We start from the raw sequence: 27,665 nt of genomic DNA, 5'->3' as shown, positions 1-27,665 counted from the left end.
TCTGGTTAATATTTTTACTTCAAAGAGTCACCAAATATTATATTTGTTTCATTACATGGTGAATAATTTAGTTCACCTTTAAGTCAGATTATAGTCCTTTATATGATTCAACTAAGTTCACTGAATATAAGGCATCATGACTTACATTCAATGCCTGAGTGGTTATTATATAGTTTTACATTAGGGTCCATATTTTAAAACCCATGGAAGTACAACAATAATATATTACTGCTGCCATCTTATATAATATAGCACTGAAAGGAACATTGTCTTATTTTGTTTCACATTTGGCGTGTATAGTGCTACATGCATGTAATTCATATTTAACTATACATGTAGGTCACATATAAATATACATGTAGGTCATATTTAACTATACATATAGGTCATATATAACTATACATGTGGGTCATATATATATAACTTTATTACTCATACTGTATAATTCAACTGTAATAATAGTATTAAGCCTATTCTTGTAACATTTGGTCATTATGACCTACAAATTTATCCTTAATTGAACCAAAACTTATTCTAAACCAGTGACCACATGTTGATGATCTCAGTATATAGCTTTATTACTTAACAGTACAATGTGAATCTCCTAATACTTCCACAAAAAATCTAATCTGACAATTTACTTAGTTCATGAATATTTTCAATGGATCTTATGATCAACTTTTCGCTTACCTGACCCAGTTGAGTGAGCTATTCTTATATTGGCAGTTGTCGTTGGTTAACTTTTACAAAAACCTTCTCTGAAACTACTAGACCAATTGAAACCAAACTTGGTCACAATCATCAGTTGGGTATCTAGTTTAAAAAGTTTTGTAATTTGATTCTCTCTGCCAACCAAAATGGCCACCAAAATCTGACAGGGAATGTTCAGAATGTTGAGATCAACCTACTGTCCATTTACACCAAAACTGTCAGATGACTCATTATTGGAGTTATTGCCCTTAAATGAAAATGTTTGCAAATTTTTATCAATTCTGCTTATTATCTTGGGAACTTTAAGGATAAAAAAAGACTTTTAATAGCAAAAATGATCAGCAGGTCATTAAAAAACTTTTTTATAACATATACAAAATTGTCCTTATAGGAGTTATTTCCCCTAAATGTTGATTTTTAACAAATTGTTGGCATTTTTGGCAGAAACAATCGTAAATAAAGAAGAAAATAACTGTAAAAAGCACAACTGATCAGCAGGACAAGATATATAGACTCATTTTATGATAAGTAAGTCAAGATCTGCAAATATATTATCATGGCCAACTTGTCAGTGAACTCCTTACAGAAGTTATTGTCCTTGAGTGACGATTTTTAATCTATTTTGTTTTGGGCTATTGTAGATACAGAGAAACTGAAAACAGATTTTTTTTTTTTCAGCAATACAAGATCAACAAGAGATCTTAGTAATGAATTATATTCTAGTCTTCAGTAATGGAAATGCACATAGATCAAGATGTACGACACAGGCTCTTTAGAGTCTCTACTTTTAACTTGCATATCACATATCACATGTACAAAATTTCATAGTCTTGATTGAGGATAAAATTGATTGCTGTTAAGAAATTGATGTGAACAGTTTTTCTTCTTTTATTAAAATCTAAAAAATGGTATTGTCAACTCTAGTATTGATTCACCAATTATTGTAGGGTTCTTGTATGAATATTGGTGAATATTGTCTTAAGTAGATTTTTATATTGCATGAGCTTTAGTGTCTTTATAATATATCAAAATTTAATATGATAGCACTATGGAAATCTTTGTAAATATTTATATACATTGTACATGTTGAAGATACAAATTATTGTTTTCCATATGTACTTGTACTGTGATGCAATAAAAATTTAAGGTTATGCAGTGAACTTGGAAAAAAATAAAAATGTAAGTCATTTTATATTGCAATATAGGCTATTACACTCAAGAGAATTTTGTAATCTATTTGAGGAGATGAGTCAGCTTATAAAATTACATGTATTTTGTGCATGATCAAATTTGTGTAGTAGGTGGTGCAGATTTCTCACGGTGTACTATAGAAAGTCAACACAGGTTACCCTTCTGGATATAAGGAAATATATCATGTGAACGACTTAATCGTTTATTAACTAACATAATGATAAAAAAGACTAAGTAATAACAGTAACAGTTCATAACTATTCTTACCATTTACCGGTATTCCCAACACAGTAGAAGCAAGTGCTACAATTATTATACTTGAATATAACATGAAATATTATAAAATGTAAAGAATATGTTTTGCTAAGTTTGTTATAAATTAAGTAATGATTTTTTACTCTCTCTATCTTAATGTGTAAAGCTGAACTTTATATACATTTGTATTTACCTTATATCATATAACCAGCATGAACATGTTGGATGCTTTATATCAAATCCCCAACAAACTTTCAATCAGACGCTTATAGCCATACTTAGAACATGTGAACTATTAATTCAACATTGAAATTATCATGGACACAGTTGTATTCATGTCAATGTAAAAAAAATATGTATCAAATTCCAAACTTATCCTTAATGAATATTTTATCTTGACTATATAGAATATTTTATTTCCAATTAAAGGGCCCTATAAAGAGCTTTCATCACTATAAACATTTTGTTTCTTCATTGATGTTTTGTTTCTTTTGCAGAATTTAGTAGCAGCTTATCTTTTGAGAGATTAAGTGGATCCTTTTAAAGTGAAATGCTCAAACATTAAGGACATATTGGAATACATAATTTGGATATCAGAATTGTCATGAGAAACTGCAGATAGAACTAAATTTTTGAAGACTGGTAAGGTTTAATTTATTTTATCAACAGTTTTCATCTTGGCTTTCTACATGAGAAAAAAAGGAAGTATCTCTGTTAGGACTTCCAAATTAATTGTTGGAATTCAAACTTGTTAATTCATAGCCTATATACAGGATACATATACATTAAAAAAAAACCAAAAAAAGGAAATTTAATGAGATTTACATGCTTACATATTTTTCTTTGCTCTCCTTGTAAATGTTCAATGGTATTCCTGTAAGATTTTGGAACTTGTCATTTTCATGTTTTCAATGTATATTACAGTATAATTACTGTTAAATGAATATAAAGGGAGGATGTTTATAATCTTAGAATTTCTGTCTGCTTTTGTCACTCACTTGTTTTAATGTATGTTATATATAATATGTACATAAATTACACCTTTATAGGGAGGATGATAAACCTTCATCATTAGATAAATCTTTCTTTTAAAGGTTACACCAGGAGCTATTATAACATCATATATAGATTACCTGGTTAATCAAAAAACATATCACAATATTTACCTGCTTTAGGCTTAGAAAATAAATTAAATCTGATTAAGATTTTGTCATTTATTGATATTTTGTGAAGTGAATCATGTTTAGACATATATCTTATATATAAAGATGTAACATTGTATGAATCAAAGTCTACAGCTAGATGTTTGATTAGTATTCAAAAGGTCAATAAGGTCGTGCATGATTAATTTCTATGTTCTGCGAAATTTTGAGTTATGAAAACTGACAATGATAAAAAAAATATTATTCTTATTGGTTGATTAAACAAATTCCACTTAATTCACATGATTTTACAGTTTATTTTTACAGTGACATTATCAAGTATAAAATGTTCTTCGTGTTTATACATATTTTAGACAGTAATTTTGTGCTGTTGCAGAGATCTAAGTACTACATAAAAATAAGGAGATGAAACACTATCCAATAGAGAACAAATTACTTGGATATTAGCAATTATAGGTCACCATACGGTCTAAAACATTGAGAACAAAATATACTGTATGAAAGACCCAACATGAAAAATGTAAAACAATTTAAACAAGAAAACTAATGGCTTAATTTATAACAATACAATTTACGAAAAACAAATATGACAGACATTAGCTAACAACAACCACTGAATTACAGGCTTCTAACTTGGGACAGACATTTTAAGATATTTGTTACTGTTGGGACAACCTTTTTGATATCAATACATATGCAGATAGTCAGTTCAATAATTTATGTATCTTATCAAATGAAATGACGTGTAAGAAACCTGTTATATATGTAAAAGTTATTATATAATTAAGGTTAATTTATTAATAGGTTATAATGTTATATTGATAATTAAATAAATGACTGGTTTCTTTTTCATAGCTTAAAATTTGATAGATAAGATAGTTTTATTTGGTGAATACAGAATTGACACATAATTCTCTTAACAAAATACTAAATGTAAATCTGTGAGTCAAAACAAATTAAGTTATTTACTTGTATATCGTAACAATAATTTTAATAGTCTTCTTGTACATGTTGTACATTCAGATAGATCAGAGGGAAATTTTAAAGGTTATCTGTGTATTAATATTTGTATTTGATAATTTTAAAATTATTTAGTACATTAAATTTAACATTTGATGAAGCATTGGCAATAGAGGCTATTTCATCTTATTATTACATGTAATCATATAGTTCTCAGGTGAGTTTTTTCTGTCACACCTTTAAAAAATCTTCAATTGATGAAACGTGTGATCTGCACAGATATGATATAAGGAAGTTTTTTTTCCATACTCATTGGGTCAGTCTGATGGACTATCAGTCACAAGGGGAACCATCTGCCCAACGATCAGTGCTTTAATATTGGCATAATTAAAATAATACAATTTGTTTGTACATATTATATATATACTCCCACTCAAGTAAAGGGGGCTATATTGTATTGGCCTTGTACATTCCTCCTTCTGTTTGTACATATTATATATATACTCCCACTCAAGTAAAGAGGGCTATATTACATTGGCCTTGTACATTCCTCCTTCTGTTTGTACATATTATATATATACTCCCACTCAAGTAAAGGGGGCTATATTGCATTGGCCTTATACATTCCTCCTTCTGTTTGTCCAGCAAATATTTCTGTCACACTTTTCTAAAGTATTACTTAACAGAATGACTTCATATTTGGTGTGCAGCTTGACAGTGATGACTTGTAATGTGTGATCGCATTTCTTATCTGTCAGACATCTTCTTCCTGTTTTCCTATACTTTGAATTGTTCAGTATTTAAATGAACTAAAAAAAAATTGTCACATTTTTCTCAAGTTTTACTAAACAAAATGACTACTTATTTAGTCAGCAGCTTGAACGTGATGTGTTGTAAAGAGTGGCACGTTTTGGTTCTCTCAGACACTTTTTTAGCTCACCTGACCTGAAAGGTCAAGTGAGCTTTTCTCATCACTTTGCGTCCGTCGTCCGTCGTCCTGCGTCCGTCGTCCGTCGTCCGTAAACTTTTACAAAAATCTTCTCCTCTGAAACTACTGGGCCAAATTTAACCAAACTTGGCCACAATCATCATTGGGGTATCTAGTTTTAAAAATGTGTGGCGTGACCTGGTCAACCAACCAAGATGGCCGCCACGGCTAAAAATAGAACATAGGGGTAAAATGCAGTTTTTAGCTTATAACTCAAAAACCAAAGCATTAAGAGCAAATCTGACAGGGGTAAAATTGTTCATCAGGTCAAGATCTATCTGCCCTGAAATTTTCAGATGAATCGGACCACCCGTTATTGGGTTGCTGCCCCTGAATTGGTAATTTTAAGGAAATTTTGCTGTTTTTGGTTATTATCTTGAATATTATTATAGATAGAGATAAACTGTAAACAGCAATAATGTTCAGCAAAGTAAGATTTACAAATAAGTCAATATAACCGAAATGGTCAGTTGACCCCTTTATGAGTAATTGCCCTTTATAGTCAATTTTTAACCATTTTTCGTAAATCTTAGTTATCTTTTACAAAAATCTTCTCCTCTGAAACAACTGGGCCAAACTAAACCAAACTTGGCCACAATCATCATTGGGGTATCTAGTTTAAAAAATGTGTGGCGTGACCCGGCCAACCAACCAAGATGGCGGCCACAGTTAAAAATAATACATAGGGGTAAAATGCAGTTTTTGGCTTATAACTCAAAAACCAAAGCATTTAGAGCAAATCTGACATGAGGTAAAATTGTTTATCAGGTCAAGATCTATCTGCCCTGAAATTTTCAGATGAATCGAACAATCTGTTGTTGGGTTGCTGCCCCTGAATTGGTTATTTTAAGGAAATTTTGCTGTTTTTGGTTATTATCTTGAATATTATTATAGATAAAGATAAACTGTAAACAGCAATAATGTTCAGCAAAGTAAGATTAACAAATAAGTCAACATGACTGAAATGGTCAGTTGACCCCTTTAGGAGTTATTGCCCTTTATAGTCAATTTTTAACAGTTTTTCGTAAATCTTAGTAATCTTTTACAAAAATCTTCTCTGAAACTACGTGGCCAAATTAAACCAAACTTGGCCACAATCATCATTTGGTTATCTAGTTTTAAAAATGTGTGGCGTGACCTGGTCAACCAACCAAGATGGCCGCCACGGCTAAAAATTGAACATAGGGGTAAAATTCAGTTTTTGGCTTTTAACTCAAAAACCAAAGCATTTAAAGCAAATCTGACATGAAGTAAAATTGTTTATCAGGTCAAGATCTATCTGCCCTGAAATTTTCAGATGAATCTGACAACCCGTTGTTGGGTTGCTGCCCCTGAATTGGTAATTTTAAGGTAATTTTGCTGTTTTTGGTTATTATCTTGAATATTATTACAGATAGAGATAAACTGTAAAAAACAATAAATGTCGGCAAAGTAAGATCTACAAATAAGTCAACATGACCGAAATTGTCAGTTGACCCCTTTAGGAGTTATTGCCCTTTATAGTCAATTTTTAACCATTTTTTCATAAATCTTAGTAATCTTTTACAAAAATCTTCTCCTCTGAAACTACTGGGCCAAGTTAATTATAGATAGAGATAATTGTAAGCAGGAAAAATGTTCAGTAAATTAAGATGTACAAACACATCACCATCACCAAAACACAATTTTGTCATGAATCCATCTGCGTCCTTTATTTAATATTCACATAGACCAAGGTGAGCGACACAGGCTCTTTAGAGCCTCTAGTTCCTATTTGCTGATACATGTACTTTAATTTTTCAATATGTTGAATGAACTTTAAAAAAAATGTCACAACTTTCTCAGGTATGTACTACTGAAAAAATGACTTTATATTTGGTCAACAGTTTGACAGTGATGAGTTGTAAAGTTGGTGTACTTTATGGACCTGTCAGACACCAACTTCCTGTTTTCTGATCTTTTGAATTACATATGGGGGTATGCTTATCAGGACGAAGTGTGCATTCTTGTTGTACAAAAATTATGTAATTGTCATTTTCCTTTCAGTAAAAGAAGCTATGAGGACAATTTAAAAAAAATATTTCTTTCCTTAATCTTTCATATAAACCATTGTAAACACAATGAAAGAAAGTGAAAGTATGTCTGGTTTGTATCTGTTTTAAACATTTATGACTGGAGACAAGAATAAAAGAATTATTTATTTCTTTATGTAAATTGAATATGTTGGTTTTCTCATGTATCCTGTCATTGACATGACCTCCAATAGGGAAGAGAACTAATGCATCCTTTAATACCTATAAATCACACATTTGCTTTATCCATTTAGTCTTTTACTGAAATACCAAGGTACAACCAGTTTATTGTTAGGTTACTGGGTTTGTCAGTTATAAATATGAAAACAGTAGACTATCCATTGTCCCTTTTGACCATCCATTAAGATGTTTGTTGTGACAATATATATGTATATGTAAAAAAATAATTTATTCAACACAAAAAACAACAATTCTTGAGACCATTATTCTTCGCATATGAATTTAAAATAGATATGTTTGTTTTCATTCCAGAGGGTGATGAAGTAAGAAGTCTTTAGGAGGCCAATGTCCTCAGATGACCAACAGAAAACAGAGGAGGTTTCCTCTCTGCAAGCAGAGGAGTTAGAACTTTTAGCCAAGCTTGAGGAAGCAAATAGGTAAAATACCAGTCAGCTTTTATTGTGTGTTATTGTTTGTCTCATTTTGAAAAGATGATTAATAATGCATAGAAGGATAAGAGAAATGACCAACTTATTGGACACCTCAACAGACCACACCAACACCCTAATCTGCTTAAAACAAAGAATGTACACACAAAGGCAAACAATAACATACAACACAAGTTTGCATTATAAACGTTCTACTACAATACAAACAAATATCTAGATTGTACATACTGATGCTTTATTTTACTTGACATTGAACAAAAAGAGAATTTTTTGTCATCTTTTTATACAAAAAAATACCTTAGATTGAAATTGATTTCTGAAATCATCAGGAGAATTCATTGTTGAAAGAGACTTATGTACTATGGTACTCTAAGTTATGGATTTTTCCTCGTAGGATTGAATTTTAATTTAAGAATTAGTTAATTACATACATTTGCTAACTCATCAACATCTATTGATTTTTGTATGCTATAAATTTTAGATGAAATGGATTATAAGTTGTCACATGCAGTTAAAGTATTGAAACGTAAAGCTACATCTAAACAGGAAACCTTCAGGTTAAATAAGACTGTCAGATCAGCTACAATTTATACACTTAATTTCTTCTGTTTTAAATAGCATTGTCAAGACAATCTTAACATCAGGACATCTTAAGCATTGAAATATATTAAAAGGGTCAAAGTTGCTCTAAAACAACTGATGAATGAGAACTACAGCTGAAAATCTTTTCCATATACAAGTTTAGATGAAGTTTTAAAAATTTAATATTAATGTGCATGGTAAACTTTTACTTCCTAAATTCTCTCCTGTCTTTGTCAGTTTGTAAAAATAATGTCCACTCTGTCTCATATGTTTAAACAAATTGAATGGTTGTATTGTAAAATGTTCTATAAATTATAGATTTGATTATCTGTAAGATGAATTATTGTTTTCTGAACATCCAGTGGTGATTATCTGTCAGGGCGAATTAGTTAAAACTATCCTGAAATGTAAATTATAACGGTCCAGATAATTTTTCAAAGAGACATTAAGAAATTTCAATGAATCATTTGTTTAAGTTGATGTAGGAAAGTGTGTGACAGACATGGACATTATTTGTGAGTTTAAATATTATACTTTAGTGTATACATGTATTATATTATGTTGAGTTGTGACAAATTTGAGTTAAAAATATAAATGTTAATGGTCGTGTTATGTCTTCATCTATCCTATTTGTAACAACTTCTACTTCAGTGAAATGAGTAGTAATGAAATATATTTAAATTGCAAAGTTCAAATTGATATATACTTCTGCATTTGTTTCCTCATTACAGCTATACATAACAGTTCTATCTAATATCTGATTTAATCTCTGTGTCAATAACAAAATGTTAAATCTATGGAATGCCTGTCTCTATATTACAATATTAATTAAAAGTGTCATAAATTCTGGAATGTTACTAACATTTCTGATTCTTAACTTTTGTTTATAGCATTTCCTTGTTTTTTAATAAAACATTATATTTTTTGGTTTTATCACATTTCATTCCTTTAGTATTAAACAATATAAATGTATAAAAAGCAGGAAGCAAGCCCTTACATACATTAAGAACTCAAAGAGCAAAAAAAAAAAACACTGGACCAATATAACCTCTGCATAGGATATTTTATATTGTTTATTTTTAAACATATAAGTTAAAATATTCACCTAATTAAGGTATGCTGAAACTGCTAGATACAAAGTATTGAGAAAGTTAAGAGGAAACATTTGCATTTGTAAAATCAGTTTGAACTCACATTATCAGTTTTCAGCTTTCCAATAGTAGTAATTTATTTAAAATGAAGTAGAATGGCAATTTTCAGGAATTATTCAGATTTTAGTACCTTAATGTTTATCATTTTCTAATTAACTTTTCTCATGAATATTAGGAGGTTACTGTCAGATGAAAAATCAGCCTTCAATTCAACACCGTCACCAGTTTTAGGACATTCTCGACAGGGATCAGCCTCTAGTGTTGTGTCATCAGTATCATCTAACAGTCAGCTCAGTAATCAACACTCAGAGGAAGATGGCACTGGTATAGTATTATTGCTCAATTCATTAGTATTTGCCTGTCTATTAGCTATATATAGTGTTTCAGTATCTTTATCAAAATTAGATGATACATTGAATCACGAAGCAATTTAGATGGGTGATTTCATCAATGTATATAAATTGATTTCCTGGAATTGAAAAAAAAACAAAAAAACAACAAACTATAAAAGATATTGCAAAGGGTTTATTAACTCATCAGACCGGTACAAAGCACAAAAAAAACTAACAAAAAGATGCAAAGTCCCAATTTGAAAGCTAAATCACAGCTCAATTTCAACTATTAGATAAACTATGTTTTCTCAGACCAAACATTTGGTATAGGTGATATTTTCTGGAAGACTGCAGTTTTCCTAAAATGCAGAAATCAGGAGATATCATATTTCCTTACTTGCATTAATAAAAATGTTCTCAATATGTTGTTACTGATAACAAAATGGAGGTTAAGATCAAATTTGGCAATTTTCTCTTTTATCGTTAGGAGTTATGGTCCTTGATAAAAAATTGGTACAAAATCCCTACACACATCTGAAAAGGAAAATTCAAAGGAACAAGGCTTGTAATGTTGTTCTTCATCTTGCCACAATGATGCTTACACATAAATAACTAACAAATTAAGCACTTGAACAAAGATAATACAGGAATGGTTTTCACAGCAGAAACAAGAATGTACTATATGATTATAGCTCTGAATTTCAAATTGTATAAATTTTTAGTTTGATGAAAAGATATTTTTCAGGTCAGCCATTTGGTAATCTGTGGGATATATGGGGAAAACTTGTAAATGACTGGGACAATGCTAAAAAGAAACCTGCATACCTAAAGGTAACACATCATATGAAAGGGTTTTATATAACGTACAACAAAGTCTTGTATTAGATACACCTATGAGGGCATTAGCCCGATTGGGTGTTTCTAATTTACACCAAGATATTAATGTCAATGCAGAATGATAGTTTTCCATAATTTAGAAGGGGGGTCTTTCAGTGATTTTACCATATGTTATTGTAAAGCATGATAAATGCTGTGTATCCAATTTCATTGAACGGTATCTTGATGTAAATTAAGTTATATACACCATTTGACCAATGAATAAATAGATATAAATTAGGGTTAAGTGTACATACTTTCCTGTGAACAAGAACTTTAGTCAGGGTTTTCACATATTTGTTATGTGAATTTTTATTGAACTGACATTGCCTTATTATGAGATTTACTATACTTAGTTTATTATCGTTGATAATCTCAACGAGATTGATTTTCTCGCTTGAGCCAGTAAGGCGAAAGCGAGAAAAGCAATCAAGTTGAGATGACCAATGATAATCTGTTTATTGCTATTTTACCTATGACGACGTTGTTAATTTCATTGACAACGGGCACATGCTCCCTTAGTTTCTAGCGATAATTTTTCATATCACTCTACTGTGCTGAGAAAGAAAATTATCAGTCAGTAAGATCAAAGGAAAATTTAGTAAAATAGCGATAATGCTGTTTACACACAGTAAAATTGTAGTCTTGCAAAAAATATATATTTCCTAAGATGTGTTTACCACTAGATGGTTTTATCCTATTGAGTGGAAACTTTTTTTGATTACTGAACATGTAAACTAATTATACCCCGGCTTTAAAAAAGTGGGGGTATACTGTTTTACCTCTGTCTGTCCGTCCGTCCGTCACATTTTCTCAGGAACTACATCATAAGGATTTCTGAAATTTTTATATAAGTCAGCTATACAGTGTGATGTGTTTTCAAGATTCATCACTCAACAACTTCCTGTTTAACGAACACTTACATTATTTCACACATGCCATCCAAGTAGTTGAAAATTTTCATCCCATTTATCTCAGGAACTACATTACAAAGATTTCTGAAATTTGGTTTCAGGGTTTATATGAGTCAGCTATACCGTGTGATGCGTTTTCAGATTCATCACTCAACAACTTCCTGTTTAGCTAAATATTTGGGAGGGGGTATCATCAGTGAGCAGTAGCTAGCAGTTTCACTTGTTTTCACAATTTTTATTGCACTCTATTGAAGGATATACAATATTACACATTGAAAACTATATTTATTGCTGAATAAATATCAGATTGATATGAAATGGCAAAGATAGATACAAGCAAAAATGAAGTGACTTATAAAACCACAAAATTTGCTAACACTAAAATTTATGCTTTTTGAATAAAATCTTTAGCTTAATAAATTTGAAACATATAATACACGATATAAGGAAGGGGAAGAAGCCTATTGATTTAGAGGTCAATAGCTCAAAGTGACTGCTTCTTAAAATATATTTTTGGGGGAAAGTTGGTTTCTGGGTGATAACTTTAATTTCCTTAGTTAGTTTAAAATGAAACTTATATAAAAGGAAGATAAAAGGTAGAGATTATCCATATCAATTTTATTTTGTCAAATGTCAAGGCCACAGTTGCTAAAATATACTGAAAATGTAGAAATATGAGGTGCAGTTAGCTGTTTCTATGTGATTCCCTGAGATGCAGTGGTTATATTTTAATAAAATCTTTTAAAGTAGTACATAGTAGGAAACGGACAAAGCTGTTGATTTGGAGACTAATAGGTCAAAGGTTCAGGTCATCTTTACTTTATTTTTAAATTTTTTTTTTATTTTTAGGAAAATTAAAATTACATTGGCATGTGGTCAAACCTGGCAGGGTAGCCAGGGTCAGGAGAACCTCTGCCCAATTTTATCTAAGATGCGCAAACAGGTGTCTATATAACAATTATCTCAAACAACCAAAAACACGTGACAGCTATATATTGAATAAGATTACACCAGAATTATGGTTTCCAGATGAAATTTCTTGAGATGAAACTATTATTGAATCGGCGTATATTTCCTAAACCTGGCAAGTTAGCAAGGGACAAAGGTACCACAGCAAATATATGTTAAGGGGTTGCTCCATAATGTTATTCTGTATACTATGGCTCTGGCTTTAGTATTTTAACCATTATGGTTCTTAGATTACTATGATCATGATGATCTTTTTAGTTTCTTCTATATCAATATTATTTGGTATGTTGAGAAACATTTATCAGTGTAGTTCAGGGAGCATGGTTGGTCTTTTCAACTTTCTACTTGTTTAGTATGTTTTTACCTTAGAAAAAAAAATCGTAAATTATATGGGTTCCTAAACAACATGAACAATTTGTTTTATGAGAATTTAGAAAAATCTACTGCAATGGACACTAATTGCTTAATTTAGTTTCTCTGTAAAACCATTAAATTTTGCCCTGGTATGCTTAAATTTTATTTTGAGAAAAATACCACTTATACAGTATTTTCCTTGAAGGAACTTGTGAGAAAGGGTATTCCCCACCCATTCAGAGGGTTGGCATGGCAGCTATTACTGAATGTGCACAGCTCTCCACACAAACAGATGTATGTAGAATATATGAGAGAGTCGTCCCCTAGTGAGAGGTACATTAGACGGGACATTGCCAGAACATTTCCAGACCATGAATTCTTCAAGGAGAAGGATGGTGTGGGACAAGAAAGTTTATTTAATGTTATGAAGGTAAAAATTTTACAAACAGTTACCAAGAGTGCTCTTTTTAGAAATATTTTTTTTTGGAAAGCTTTAAAATAAACTCAGATTTTTAGTTATTATTCATCATGATATTAACAGTGTTTTAGTTTTAAGATATTGTGTAGATGTTAACTGAATATACAATTGTACTTTTGAAGACATATTTTTTCATAATAAGAAAGTCTATTTATTGTTATAGGCATATTCTCTCCATGATAGAGAAGTAGGTTACTGTCAAGGAAGTGGATTTATTGTCGGCTTACTACTTATGCAGGTAAAAAATAATGTGACCAGTTAAATGTTTAACAATATACATTACAATATATTTTATAGATATTTTTGAAAGCTCTTATAGCAATGATGTTATGTTTTGAACATTTTTCATTAGACCTTATGCCAATCATTAGTTATACCCTCTGCAAACAAAGTTTGGGAGGGTATGTATATAGGAATCACCATGTCTGTTCATGTGTCTGTCTGTCTGTCTACAAATATAACAATAGTATGGGTAATTATTAATGCTTAAACAAGGTGGTCATACAAAATTCCTCTCTGATAGTAAAATATTTTAGGAAGATCTCCCTTTTAACATCACAGGGGCTTTACAAAAAAAAATATCCAAGAGGTAAACATGTATTTGTTGTTATAAAAAGGAAATTATTATAGAAGCATGTAGCAAGCAAAACAATTTATGATGTATATTCGTGGTGTACAGTTTTTAACAGTCATAAATCAGTTAGCCAAAACAAATGTATGATAAAAGAAACATAACCTAGGATTTTATGATTGATTACATGTACTGTATCATTTCACAACTTTACTTGAATGATTTTTTTGTTTTTAGATAAAGTTTTATCATTATTACAAAGATTTATAGGAATGTATGATATGTTTTTTTAAAAGAAAATAAGAAAGTGAATGAGTTTTCATAAATACTGTTGAGAAGTGATAATGTATACACATACATAACTATTGTAAGCACAGTATATAAAAAAATTTAATACAATTATTTTGTTTCAATGGTTCTGATTGGATGACAGTAAGCGTTAAACATTCTATCTCCCTGTTTGTAACTAAGGAAGCCGACATTTTGAATTCTGGAATGTATTGACATATAATTTCTCCAATAATAAGCATATAACAGTAAAACAAACTCAAGTTACATTGTTAACAAACTTTATTTTTCTATATTTATCTTATCTATTTTTAACCCATTTCTCTGACGTCAGTCTATTGTTCTGGCTGTAGATTATTTTTCAAGAATCCACTGACCATAGTATTAACTTAAGAGAACTTATATTATAACTTTAACCTTTTAACTTACGATCTTTTATCCTCTCAAAAACGAGTGGCATGTGTAGGATTCGAACCCGCGCGTATTTTCTTCGTATCAATACAGTCTTCAGTCTATGCATGATACCACTAGACCACGATGGCTGACATCAATCAATATATAAATAGTACTCTTAAAGCGCTTACTTGTCAATACATGTCATTTAACTGTATTTCTGTCTCATTGATAATTCGCTTTTGTAATCTAATGAAATATATATATCTTGGTTTGTTCATGTTTATTGAATTTGTTTTATTTTGGGTGTTATTTTTTTTTTTAAGAAACGGGTTAAAACTACTTCTTTGACAATAAAAACAGAACAAAATCATTGCCATTATATGAAAATGAAATATATGATACTTCTACATGTTCTAGGATTAAAACAATATTTTGGTCCAGAAAAAAAAATTACAATGAAAAAAATTCATTCCGCGTACAAGGTTCGAACTTTGCACTGTTAATATCACCGTTATGACATTCGTTATCAACGACTAGACGATCACGGCTATGCACATCTTGATGGTAAGTTTATGACATCAACATAATTATTCATTGTACATCCGTAGCAAGAGCAATTCTGATGTGGATTCAGAATGCGTACCACAGAAAAAACTATTTTACTGACCGGTGAACGATATTACCAAATGTAATAACGCTAAAATAATCTTAACTTAAATGAAACGGAAACAGTTTAAACAAAATTTAAGGTAGATGGGGTGTCTAAATTATAATCTATAGAATTTTTTAATAATTTGCCAAAATGTAGTTTATATCATGCTTTTTTGGAAAAAATAATAAAAAGAATGGGTCACGGGGCTTATTTTCACGCTACAGGTTGTGCAAAATTGACAGATTTTGTATAGATAATGCATGGAAAACGCAATTTTCTGCCATAAAACGAAAACTGCACCATAGAATTTTGAGATAAAACATGAGAAGATAGCTCTAATATTATACTTTCAGATAAGAAAAAGAAAAAAATGGGGTCACCGGGCCCGTTTTCTTGCTACATAATAAAATATATAAATTCCTAACACAGTCTATTGTAAAAGTAACAATATTTGAATTATCTGCCCTTACATTTGAGTTGCCTCCCCTTATGTGGCAAAGTTAGAAAAAATTGAATCAAACAAAAGTATTCTGTTTTTTGTAAAATACAACCATAAATATAATTAAACATGTCATTTTCTATATTAAAATGTAAATTCTTACACATGAATTACCCACTACTCTCAAAATTTGCACATTTTATTAAAGGTCTAGACCGATTATTTTCTGGTATTTCAAAATCCAAGATGGAGGAAGACACCCTATCTACCTTAAATATAATTGTTCAATTTAAATCGTAAGCACATAATTTTAATACTTTAAACAGCAATATGAATTATGAAATGGCAGATTTATGGCATATATGCTAATAATATTTAATTGACTAGGAACGACATAATGGTGTTACGATTTCATTATACCAAGTCAGGTTGCTAAATATTATGTATATAAATTTTGAAGATTCTAAATTTTGGTAATTAAAATTTTTTAACTTTTCAAAACAAGATAAATAAATTCTGTATATCAATATATGTCTTTTTGAATAAATTAAATATACCAAAATCTATTTAATTTAAATAATTTGTAATGATTAAAGATTAATTGAAATATGTATATACAAAAATAAAATCTGGTATTAAAAAGGGGAGCTAACACCCCCTTTAAGTTATATTAAACTTATGTTAACTTGTCAAATGTCTAAATATAGATGCGAACCGTGTGGATATATTCATTTCCAGCTATTATAGAATAAAAAAGACAAAATACCAAACTTTTTTTATGAAATATTGTTGATTCATTGTCAAAACGTAAAACAGACAGTCGTTTTACTAGAAATGGGTTAAGCTAGAGAATTGATAAGAAGTAGTGGATTCGGAAACGATAATCAACTTGCGACTAAAGATGCTCGTTGATTATCGTTTACGAATCCACTACTTCTTATCAATTCTCTACTACATAACTCTTTATTGCTACTTTCACTTTTCATTGTTTCTCTCACCTTGACAACACACATTGCGACGTCAAATTCAAGATACCAGTTCGGGTACTTCAGTAAATAATTTCTGTATGTAAATTGTAAATTATGATGATGTCTGCCTTGCAGGCGAAACATGTTGACCATAGCAAATAAAGTTGCAGACCATCTGAAGTGTTGTTGTCAATTTTGAGTATTATAAACACAGTATATAAAAAAATAGGAGATGTGACCGAAAGCACAATCCTTTAATCATTAACAAATTAAATGTTCATTTCAAAGTAAAAATTTGGAAATTTCTATAAAGCTTTGAAATTGTATTTTTCGCTCTTTTACAGATGCCTGAAGAAGAGGCCTTTGCAGTACTTGTTAAATTAATGCAGGACTATCGTCTCAGAGAACTGTTTAAACCTAGTATGGCAGAGTTAAGTTTGTGTATGTACAAACTAGAATGTTTAATACAGGTAAGTCATTAGTCTTTAGTAATTATTCAATTGAATAGTTGGAGAATCATGTCCACTGTAGATGTTTCTTATATTACACGATGAAGAAATTCACACAACAATTTTGTATTTTGTCTGCAGGATTTAAGATATCTACTTTAAGGTTTAACAGATTGAAATGTTTAGAAATGTAAACAAGTACAAGACTATAAACTGGTCTTGTACTCCTTATCCTCAGAAATTAACAGTTTTTCGCAAGGATTGTTTAAGGGGAACTCCATTTAGAAATATTTTAACAATCAAAATGCTACCAAAAAATATATGCTTAGCAACATAGACTTGGACTTAAAGTCTCTTTCAAACAACAAAAAGTTGGTTACTGGTGAGGCTATTTTTGCAAAACATTTTATGGATAAAATATTGTTATTCTGTCCATAAGTTGTGATGGAACTACTTCCTTCAGCTAAATCTGAAATTATCATGAATTTGTCACCTACAAGTTACACTGTATTGAAGAAGAGCACAGAATTGGTTTTCAAATTTATAAAATCCGTTTTAATTCTTTTGAAAGAAATTTGTGTTCTAAAGCAAGCTTTGATATTACAATCTCTGATAATGATTAGTTTTCTTAATCAAGGATATCATAAAATGATGATGTCATGTTCCTGCACATGTGTCTTCTTCATCTTTATATAATCAAGCAAAACAAACTTTTTAATGTGAAAAACAAGTATTTGTCTGAAGATATGTTGCATTAAAGCTACATGTTTGTTTTTACAGAAACAGTAACTAGTCCTCGACCAGTATGCTGGTCTTGTCTATGAATGAAAAAAGATAATACCAAATCAAGCTGGCAATAAGAAACCAGAATTCAAAGCACACACAACACAGTAGTAGAAAAAAACATACAATGCAAATACACAAAAAAAAAAAAAAACAGTTAGCCACATGAACCCCACCAAAAAATGATATTCAAAGATAAGATGTCAAGAGGTATCATAAATGAACATATCACTGTTCCTGCTGCTAACACCATATTTGTCATGTTATTACATTATTGGTTTATTGTTGGTTGCACAATGTCAAGCTGCAAATATTTCTTAATCATTGAAAAATTAACAAACTTAAAACTACCAAATAAGTTTACCTTTTGTAGATTCATTTTTATATGATATCTTGTTTAATTATGTCTGTGCAAAAATATGCCATTTTCAAATCAACTTTGATGTGTTATTCTGATTCAGTGGGGTATGAGAACTACTACTTCACTTCAGATACCAGTTGAATTAGTTTATGGTTTGAGGAATACAATGTTTTTCAGGACCGGCTACCAGACTTGTACTTACATTTTCGGTCTCAGGGTTTTTAAAACAATGTTTTTCAGGACCTGCTACCAGACTTGTACTTACATTTTTAGTCTCAGAGTTTTTATATGCCCGTTCAGGGATATATTATGGTATACTGTTGCCCGTCCGTCCGTCCTTCCGTCTGTCTGTCTGTCCGTGCGTCATCAACATGTCGGACAATAACTCAAAAACGCTTTAACCAATTTGCATGAAACTTTGGTGAATTGTTTGTATCTATAGAAGTGAGCTCTCTTCCATTTTTTATAAATTTTAGATTTTACTTTTCTGAGTTATGTGATTTTATTCATAAAAAAGGGGTGATTTTCCAGTTTTCGGACAATATCTTTAAAGTGCTTTTAGCAGTTTTCATGAAACTTTGGTGACTGGTTTATATCTATTAAGATAACCTCCCTTTAGTTTTTCATACATTTCTGATATGACATTGAGAAGTTATTGAACTTTATTCTTTGAAAAAACGACGAGCGTATCATGCGCTCATGGTGCAGCTGTTTATTATAACAATGTTTTTCAGGACCTGCTACCAGACTTGTACTTACATTTTCAGTCTCAGAGTTTTTATTACAATGTTTTTCAGGACCTGCTTCCAGACTTGTATTTACATTTTCAGTCTCAAAGTTTTTATTACAATGTTTTTCAGGACCTGCTACCAGACTTGTATTTACATTTTCAGTCTCAGAGTTTTTATTACAATGTTTTTTAGGACCTGCTTCCAGACTTGTACTTACATTTTCAGTCTCAGAGTTTTTATAACAATGTTTTTCAGGACCTGCTTCCAGACTTGTACTTACATTTTCAGTCTCAGGGTTTTTACACATCAATGTATGCATCGTCATGGTTTCTAACATTATTTGCTACAACATTGTCACTGTCTCTTGCTTGTCGTGTGATGGATCTTTTTATATCAGAGGTAAGATTTTATTATTGTCTGAATAGTATTAGAGATGTGGGGTATACCGTCAATGAGACATCTGCCAGAAATAACAAAAATCAAAAAGACATCAAGCATCATATTATAGTCTGCAAAAATTATAGACTGCAAAAATATTTATTGATGTGGATTTGACACAGTATGAGTACACATAAGCTAGTCATGGCAGGTTCCCAAAACAAGATAAGTGTCTGTATAATGTCAAGCTCTAAGTTGCCTGTGTCTAAAATTGTATTTAATGAATTTACAAGTACTTGAGGCAAGGAATCACTTTCTATTATGTTCAGTGATATTTTCAATTATTATTTCATTGATTTAACTTGTTCTTGCTCATATCATTTCTAGCAAATTGTGGGAGCAGTTTCCAACCTGCATTGCTTAATATTTTATCAAGTCCATATCTGATGACAGAAGTTAGTGTTTGACTCCACAGACCATAGACTCGAAACTAAAATGCATGTAAAATCTGAAAAAAATTCTTTATTTTTTTTAATTTGATGCATTTAAAAGAATAGAATTTAGTGTTCTACCGTTTTATTTTAGAAATTTTAGCATCATATCCATAACATAATCGATAAGATAATCATTTTAGATAGCATCACTTTACCTTAATATTAAAAGTACCTGAAGAGAACACAAGTTTGAGGGATGTGTATAATGAGAAAATGTCACAACATGAAACCAAAGACTCATTTCACAAAATCTTTAAGTCATGACCATTTCAGTATAACTTATGATCAATTTGAACCAAAAGTTGTTTTGTAAAAATAGCCTCTTGATTGTAGTCCACTATTCAATACTTTTTATATACAACATGTGAGTCAAGACATTCACATTGTTTGAAGCTAATTTTGATATCCCTGTTTATTCCAAATAAATCTTACTAATGTAACTATGTACTATTTATTCATTTACAGGGCATGGATATTATATTTAAACTGGGAATTGCAATACTTCAAACTAGTCAAGATTATCTGCTTTCACTAGATATGGAAGGGATGTTAAAGGTAAGAGTTGTCTCTCCTGCATCATGTGAAAAATAACATGTCTGAAAGGCACCATTGTAATGACAAACAAGGCAATATAGCCACAAGCTTATCATTGGTGTCAATATGGTATAAAGTATAACAATTACTTGATATCATTGATGGAACATTGGAGGTCCAGCAATGATTTTTTCTGAATTAGGAATAATGGAAATTTGCTATTTTAAAAAAAAAGAAGCAGTTGAAAATTTTGTAATTCTCAGAGGTAAATGAACATATTTGTTGATTTTACATCAGATAACGAAGTTTATTCAAATGTCAACTTTCATTTGATACCTTAATGACTAAAATATATTCTACATAGTTTGATATTTACACCTATGCGTAGGAACAATTTTGTTTTGAAATGTACTACTTTCCAGTATGTTCTATTTTGATCGTTTTGATTTGGTGGTTTTACATCTTACAAAGTCTTAAAGATAAAAAAAAAACATCTTACAAAGTCTATTCCAATCATTTTGCAAAAAATTCTGCTCAAACCAGTGCTAGAGCCGTCTTAAACTTTCAGTGAGGTGAGAGATTTGTTTGCTCCGTGTTGAAGGCCTCACTGTGACTTTGAGATTGAAGAATAGCTATATATATAGCAATAAAAGCGCTGTTCCTTTGCTTTTTGTGTTTTTTTTGCTGTGCATGTACAGATTTTGTGTCATGGATGGATACCCCATATCCTTTGTTTTTCTATTATAAGCAAGAACTTGTATCCTTTACTCCAGTTAGGGAATATTACACCTGGAAATTTATTTTATAAGAGTTACACTATTTTTAACCTGGCTGGACTACACTAGCTTATCATACACAATGTTGTAATATGCTTCTTTTGAACATTTTTGGTACTATCTCATGATTTGAGTTTTATTTTCAGTTCTTCACAAAAGAGTTGCCTCAAAAATATGAACAAGAACCAGAGAAGCTGTTTCAACCAGCATATTATGTCAAATACAATGCTAAAAAGATGAAAAAGTAAGTAAAACTGTGTTATCATAAAATACTGTAATTGATATGTAAATTTTTTGTCTTGCCTGCGACAAAAGTTGCACAATTTAAGACGGGGATTACAGTCTGGTGGGGCAGTGTAAACTATTCGTATAAAGCTTTATATTTCAGGGATAGAACTCCTGGATGCTTCATATCTTGGAGACAGATGCTTTATGTAACAGGTTTCTGTCTGTCATATGTCCCTTGTACTTGGCCTCATCGTCATTGTTCAGCCATTGTTTAAAAAAGACTGTACAGTGTCAATTTCTTGCTTATTATGAGTAAAGAGGATAACTATATTTGGTATATGGGATCCTTGCAAGGTCTTAATGTCCATCAGTCAGGTTTCATCTGACATTGAACTCATTTCATGGATAAGTGACCAGGGCTAAGTTTTCATGTTCAAGTCCGTATCTCAGATACTATAAGCAGCAGGTTAACTTTATTTGGTGTATGAAATTTTTGGAAGATGTACCTTTTTGTCTTGCAGGTTTCATCTATTTTTGACCTCATTTTCATGGTTCAGTGATCAATGTTTTTTGTGTTTTAGTTCATTCTCAGATCCTATAAGCAAAAGGTGAAGTATATTTGGTGAATGAACTGATTGTAAGGTGTACATGCCTGTCTGGCAGTGTTCATCTTATCTTGACCTAATCTTCATGTTTCGTAGGTCAGTGTTAAGTTTTCATGGTAAGGTCTGTTTCTCAAGTAATATAAGCAATAGGTCAACTATATGTATTGTATGGAGTAATTTTATCGTGTACATGTCTGTCTGGCATGTTTCATTTTACCTTGACCTCATTTTCATGGTTCAAAAGTCAGTGATTTGTTTTGTTGATTAGGTCTGTTTCTCAGATACTAAGAGCAATATGTTAACTATATTCGGTGTATGGAATGATTGCATGGTGCATATGTCCATCTGACAGGGTTCATCTGACCTTGACCTCATTTTCGTGGTTTGTTGGTTTAAGTAAGTTTTCTTGATTAGATCTGTTTCTGAGATACTTCAAACAATATGTTAACTATATTTGGTGAATGGAAAGACTGTAAGGTGTACATATCGGTCTGACAATGTTCATTTGACCTTGACCTCATTTACATGGATCATTGATAATGTTAATTTTATGGTTAAACTGGTATTCTAATATGACGTGCTTCTTTTGCTTTGTAAACAACAGCGTGGAAAAATTCTCGATATATCTATACTTAGCGCAGACTCAGAGATGTACATATTAATGGCTGTTACTATTTACCTCCCACGTAAATCCACATGTATCGTAACTTATGTGCAAACACTATGTGGATTTCGTCGCATTCAAATTAAAATTGATCTTAAAACATGTATAAAATCAAAATAAAATAAGATTCAGTAAAATTTCATGAATGATCTTGACACATTAACGTCATGTCAAACGAATGAAAACTCTCAAGCAGAAGATTATTCCCTTACATGTACGCTCTAAATTCAGATAATATCACATTAAAATGGAGTTTTGAGGTAGGTGTTGTTTCACTTTCTATTCTATTGCATCATTTGTACATTCATGGATTTCAGCAAGTCAACATGGGTGCTCACTCCTTAGTTACGACATGTCAGTAAATAGTAGCCAAGGAAAATAAATGTTTGGGTTAAGAATTATAAGGATTGAACACATTTTTTTAGTGGTTATTTAAGAAATAATTCATGCAAGCCTTAGATTTATTTGAAATTTGTAGCTTTTATCTTACAGGGGGTAAAATAGAACAGCCATATACACGGCAATCTTACCTTTGCTTCAGTTTTTCAATTAACATACTTGTCTTATTATAATTCAAATAATTTATGCAAGCCATAGATTTGTTATCATTTTCACATGGTCTGGGGCCATTTGAAAATTTCCATCAAATCTGTGGCTTGCATGAATTATTTCTTAATTATTTTTTAAGTATAACCTTTTTCTTTACTACATAGGTAAAAGGGAAGTGTGTGCACATGTAAGACTGGTTTAACTCCTACACAATTGTGCTCATTCCACGTCAGACTGGACTATGTACTACCTGTGGTTGTTTGTCTTGTTTTGTTCTGGTTGGATAATTTTTGCGAAAGTTGTGATCCATGGGCATTAAGTTTTTGTACTTTTACCTGTAATGCCTGAATCAATTGGTTATATTTTGTATACAGTCCTTACATAGACGCTGTAGATTGAGTTTGAGTTTTGTTTCGAATGAGGGATTGTTTTGGAGGTGGTGGACCTATATTTGCCCTGTACTGCACTGTTGATACACTAGAGTGATGTATTCAGATTGATGTTGACAACCTCTTGTAGTATGATCCATGTAGGTAGATGTGGACCAACTACATTGACCACTTGACCATCAATACCACAAAGGATAAATTGAAACATTAGCCAAAAAAACAAATAGATTATAACTTTGTGATACATGGAAATAATAAGTGAATTATTTAGGCATTTCAAATATGACTAATGGGAAGTAACTCAAACTTACCTAAGTTGTGTCACACAATAATTATGTTGTCACAATTTTGAAAAAGTAAGATTAGACAGATGACTAATTTGACCTGTATTTATCATTGTAATTTCAATTTGGAGAAATACATGATAACAAGCAGCTTAAAATATATATCTGAATATTTCACCATGATTTCGTAGACAAAAATATATAGAATTTGACCCTTTTTTTGTACCCCAAAAAACTGAAACTTTACCTAACCTTGTTAATAAAGATGGACATATCAACACTAATCAATTGTTCTAAACAGGCAGTTTCATGTGAAACACATACAAATACATTAATAATAAATCGTCACAAATAGAGACACATTTTGATGCTCCTTTTGAGAAAAATAATGCTCATTCAACAAAGATTTGATGGTAGGATAAAACTTAAGTTTTAGATTCAGCTCTAGAGAACCTACCCTCAGTAGTGTATCATTGAAACTTCAAGATGAACAGTGGAAAGGAAAATGTAGTTAAAATAGGCTTAAAATATGAAGCTTTATTATTGACCACAGAAATCAGAGAGCATTTTTCAGTGTAAAAGTTGGAAGAAAGTACTGTTTGTTGACCTCTTAGATGTCTTATGATTATTTGTGTTTTTAGGTTGCTGTATTCCCCACATATCCTTTTGGTCATATTGGATAGCTGTACACACTGTATTCCCCACATATCCTTTTGGTCATATTGGATAGCTGTACACACTGTATTCCCCACATATCCTTTTGGTCATATTGGATAGCTGTACACACTGTATTCCCCACATATCCTTTTGGTCATATTGGATAGCTGTACACACTGTATTCCCCACATATCCTTTTGATCATATTGGATAGCTGTACACACTGTATTCCCCACATATCCTTTTGGTTATATTGGATAGCTGTACACACTGTATTCCCCACATATCCTTTTGGTCATATTGGATAGCTGTACACACTGTATTCCCCACATATCATGTTGGTCATATTGGTTAGCTGTACACACTGTATTCCCACATATCCTTGTGGTCATATTGGTGAGCTGTACACACTGTATTACCCACATATCCTTTTGGTCATATTGGATAGCTGTACAGACTGTTTTCCCACATATCCTTTTGGTCATATTGGATAGCTGTACACACTGTATTCCCCACATATCCTTTTGGTCATATTGGATAGCTGTACACACTGTATTCCCCACATATTCTTTTGGTCATATTGGATAGCTGTACACACTGTATTCCCCACATATCCTTTTGGTCATATTGGATAGCTGTACACTCTGTATTCCCCACACATCCTTTTGGTCATATTGGTTAGCTGTACACACTGTATTCCCCACATATACTTTTGGTCATATAGGATAGCTGTACACACTGTATTCCCACATATCCTTTTGGTCATATTGGTTAGCTGTACACACTGTATTCCCCACATATCCTTTTGGTCATATTGGATAGCTGTACACACTGTATTCCCCACATATCCTTTTGGTCATATTGGATAGCTGTACACACTGTATTCCCCACATATCCTTTTGATCATATTTGATAGCTGTACACACTGTATTCCCCACATATCATTTTGATCATATTGGTTAGCTGTACACACTGTATTCCCCACATATCCTTTTGGTCATATTGGTTAGCTGTACACACTGTATTCCCCACCACATATCCTTTTGGTCATATTTGATAGCTGTACACACTGTATTCCCCACATATCCTTTTGGTCATATTTGATAGCTGTTCACACTGTATTCCCCACATATCCTTTTGGTCATATTGGTTACCTGTACACACTGTATTCCCCACATATCCTTTTGGTCATATTGGGAGCTGTACACACTGTATTCCCCACATATCCTTTTGGTCATATTGGATAGCTGTACACACTGTATTCCCCACATATCCTTTTGGTCATATTGGATAGCTGTACACACTGTATTCCCCACATATCCTTTTGGTCATATTTGATAGCTGTACACACTGTATTCCCCACATATCCTTTTGATCATATTTGATAGCTGTACACACTGTATTCCCCACATATCCTTTTGGTCATATTTGATAGCTGTACACACTGTATTCCCCACATATCCTTTTGGTCATATTGGATAGCTGTACACACTGTATTCCCCACATATTCTTTTGGTCTTATTGGTTAGCTGTACACACTGTATTCCCCACATATCCTTTTGGTCATATTGGTTAGCTGTACACACTTTATTCTGTACCATTAATTCAGTTTTTACCATAATCAGGCTGGAAATATAGGAGATAAAAAGAACAATCTTTATTGTTTCAAATAAAAAACTACAATATGGCTATTTAAAAAAAGCCTGTTTCATTTTTTTGTTGTATTTTGAAGTTCTTACCCAAATAAAATGTTGATTTGAACTATAGACCCTGAAATTTGATATAGGTTCCTCATGTCAAAAATGAAATCTGATAGTGTATATAACTTTATTATATCAAAAAATATAATTTGATGCTTGATCTGACAGATTGACACTGCTTTTCTTAATGCAGTTAAAGATTTTAAAAGTAATCTGATAACCACCCAAGTTATAGTTTGAAATAATGTGTTGTTTTTAATATCTTTATCAATTGTTAATATGATCAATGGATCTGGAAAATTATCACTTAATTTAAGGGTATTTAATTTATGACCAATATATCACTGTGACAAATGAATATTTACCTGAGTTTAATTAGCTTAAATTTTGTCTCAGAGATATTCTCCATTTTATACATTAATTCCTGGCCTTATGTCATCAGATATTGCAATTTATGGGTTACAATAAAGTCAGCTTCTACAAAATTATTGGTATATCATCTTTTATAGCCTAAACTGTAATGTTATTTGGGTAATTGTTTCATATTTGAATTTTTACCTGTGGAATGGGTGAAATTGATTTCAGGTGTGATTATATCTGAGGTGAAATTGACCTTATCCAGTGACCTATTGTAAATTTATTTACATAGATAAATAGTGAAGATATGAAGTATAAAGAGGATAAGATATTATCAATTAATAATAGCCAGATAATAATATACCTCTGGACATACTATAAACAGATGTTGGTGGGGAGCTTTTGTCCACTTCGGTCATTCAGGTTCTGACCTAATATATCTGTTCCTCTGTGGTGAAAACTGTACATATATTTAGTACTTTCTGTTTAAGACTTTTTGTGGAAAGATTGCAAAGATTATTGGTCTTCATTTATATTTGCAAAGTCTATCTAAGTGCTGAGAGAAGATGATAATAAAAGAATCATGCATAACAACTATTACCATGATCTATTTTAATCAAAGTACTGAAGTACTGAACATCGGATGACCGCAAGTTCTTGTGGATGGTCACAAGCACTTGTCTCAGAAAAAAAAATCACATCTGTATACCTGAAAGTGAGGTTAATGTACAGAGATATATTTTTTTCTGAGACAAGTTCGTGCTTAGATAATGAATAAATGACAGGGAATTCAACGTCACTGTAATAA

At 31.3% G+C, this 27,665-nt stretch overlaps 1 protein-coding gene across 8 annotated transcripts in view; it reads left to right on the top strand.

The window, feature by feature from the left end:
- Positions 1–27,665, top strand: part of LOC127730823 (ecotropic viral integration site 5 ortholog-like) — a 77,254-nt gene that overhangs the window by 16,386 nt on the left and 33,203 nt on the right. For 7 of the 8 annotated variants that reach the window (XM_052239416.1, XM_052239419.1, XM_052239422.1 and 4 more), the window contains exons 2-11: positions 2,655–2,799; positions 7,812–7,936; positions 9,857–10,005; positions 10,759–10,844; positions 13,332–13,556; positions 13,768–13,842; positions 17,263–17,388; positions 19,498–19,641; positions 20,580–20,669; positions 21,571–21,668. In XM_052239416.1, coding sequence (XP_052095376.1) covers positions 7,845–7,936; positions 9,857–10,005; positions 10,759–10,844; positions 13,332–13,556; positions 13,768–13,842; positions 17,263–17,388; positions 19,498–19,641; positions 20,580–20,669; positions 21,571–21,668 — 1,085 coding nt within the window. In that variant the 5' untranslated portion in view covers positions 2,655–2,799; positions 7,812–7,844. Of the gene's footprint in view, positions 1–2,654; positions 2,800–7,811; positions 7,937–8,429; positions 8,506–9,856; positions 10,006–10,758; positions 10,845–13,331; positions 13,557–13,767; positions 13,843–17,262; positions 17,389–19,497; positions 19,642–20,579; positions 20,670–21,570; positions 21,669–27,665 lie in introns of those variants that run through there. The other variant, XM_052239420.1, reaches the window with a different exon arrangement.

Source organism: Mytilus californianus, unplaced genomic scaffold (assembly GCF_021869535.1).
Source record: "Mytilus californianus isolate M0D057914Y unplaced genomic scaffold, xbMytCali1.0.p SCAF_2, whole genome shotgun sequence".
Classification (NCBI taxonomy): domain Eukaryota; kingdom Metazoa; phylum Mollusca; class Bivalvia; order Mytilida; family Mytilidae; genus Mytilus; species Mytilus californianus.
The sequence above is the reverse complement of the archived record's forward strand: the minus strand, read 5'-3'. Positions and strand labels throughout refer to the sequence as shown.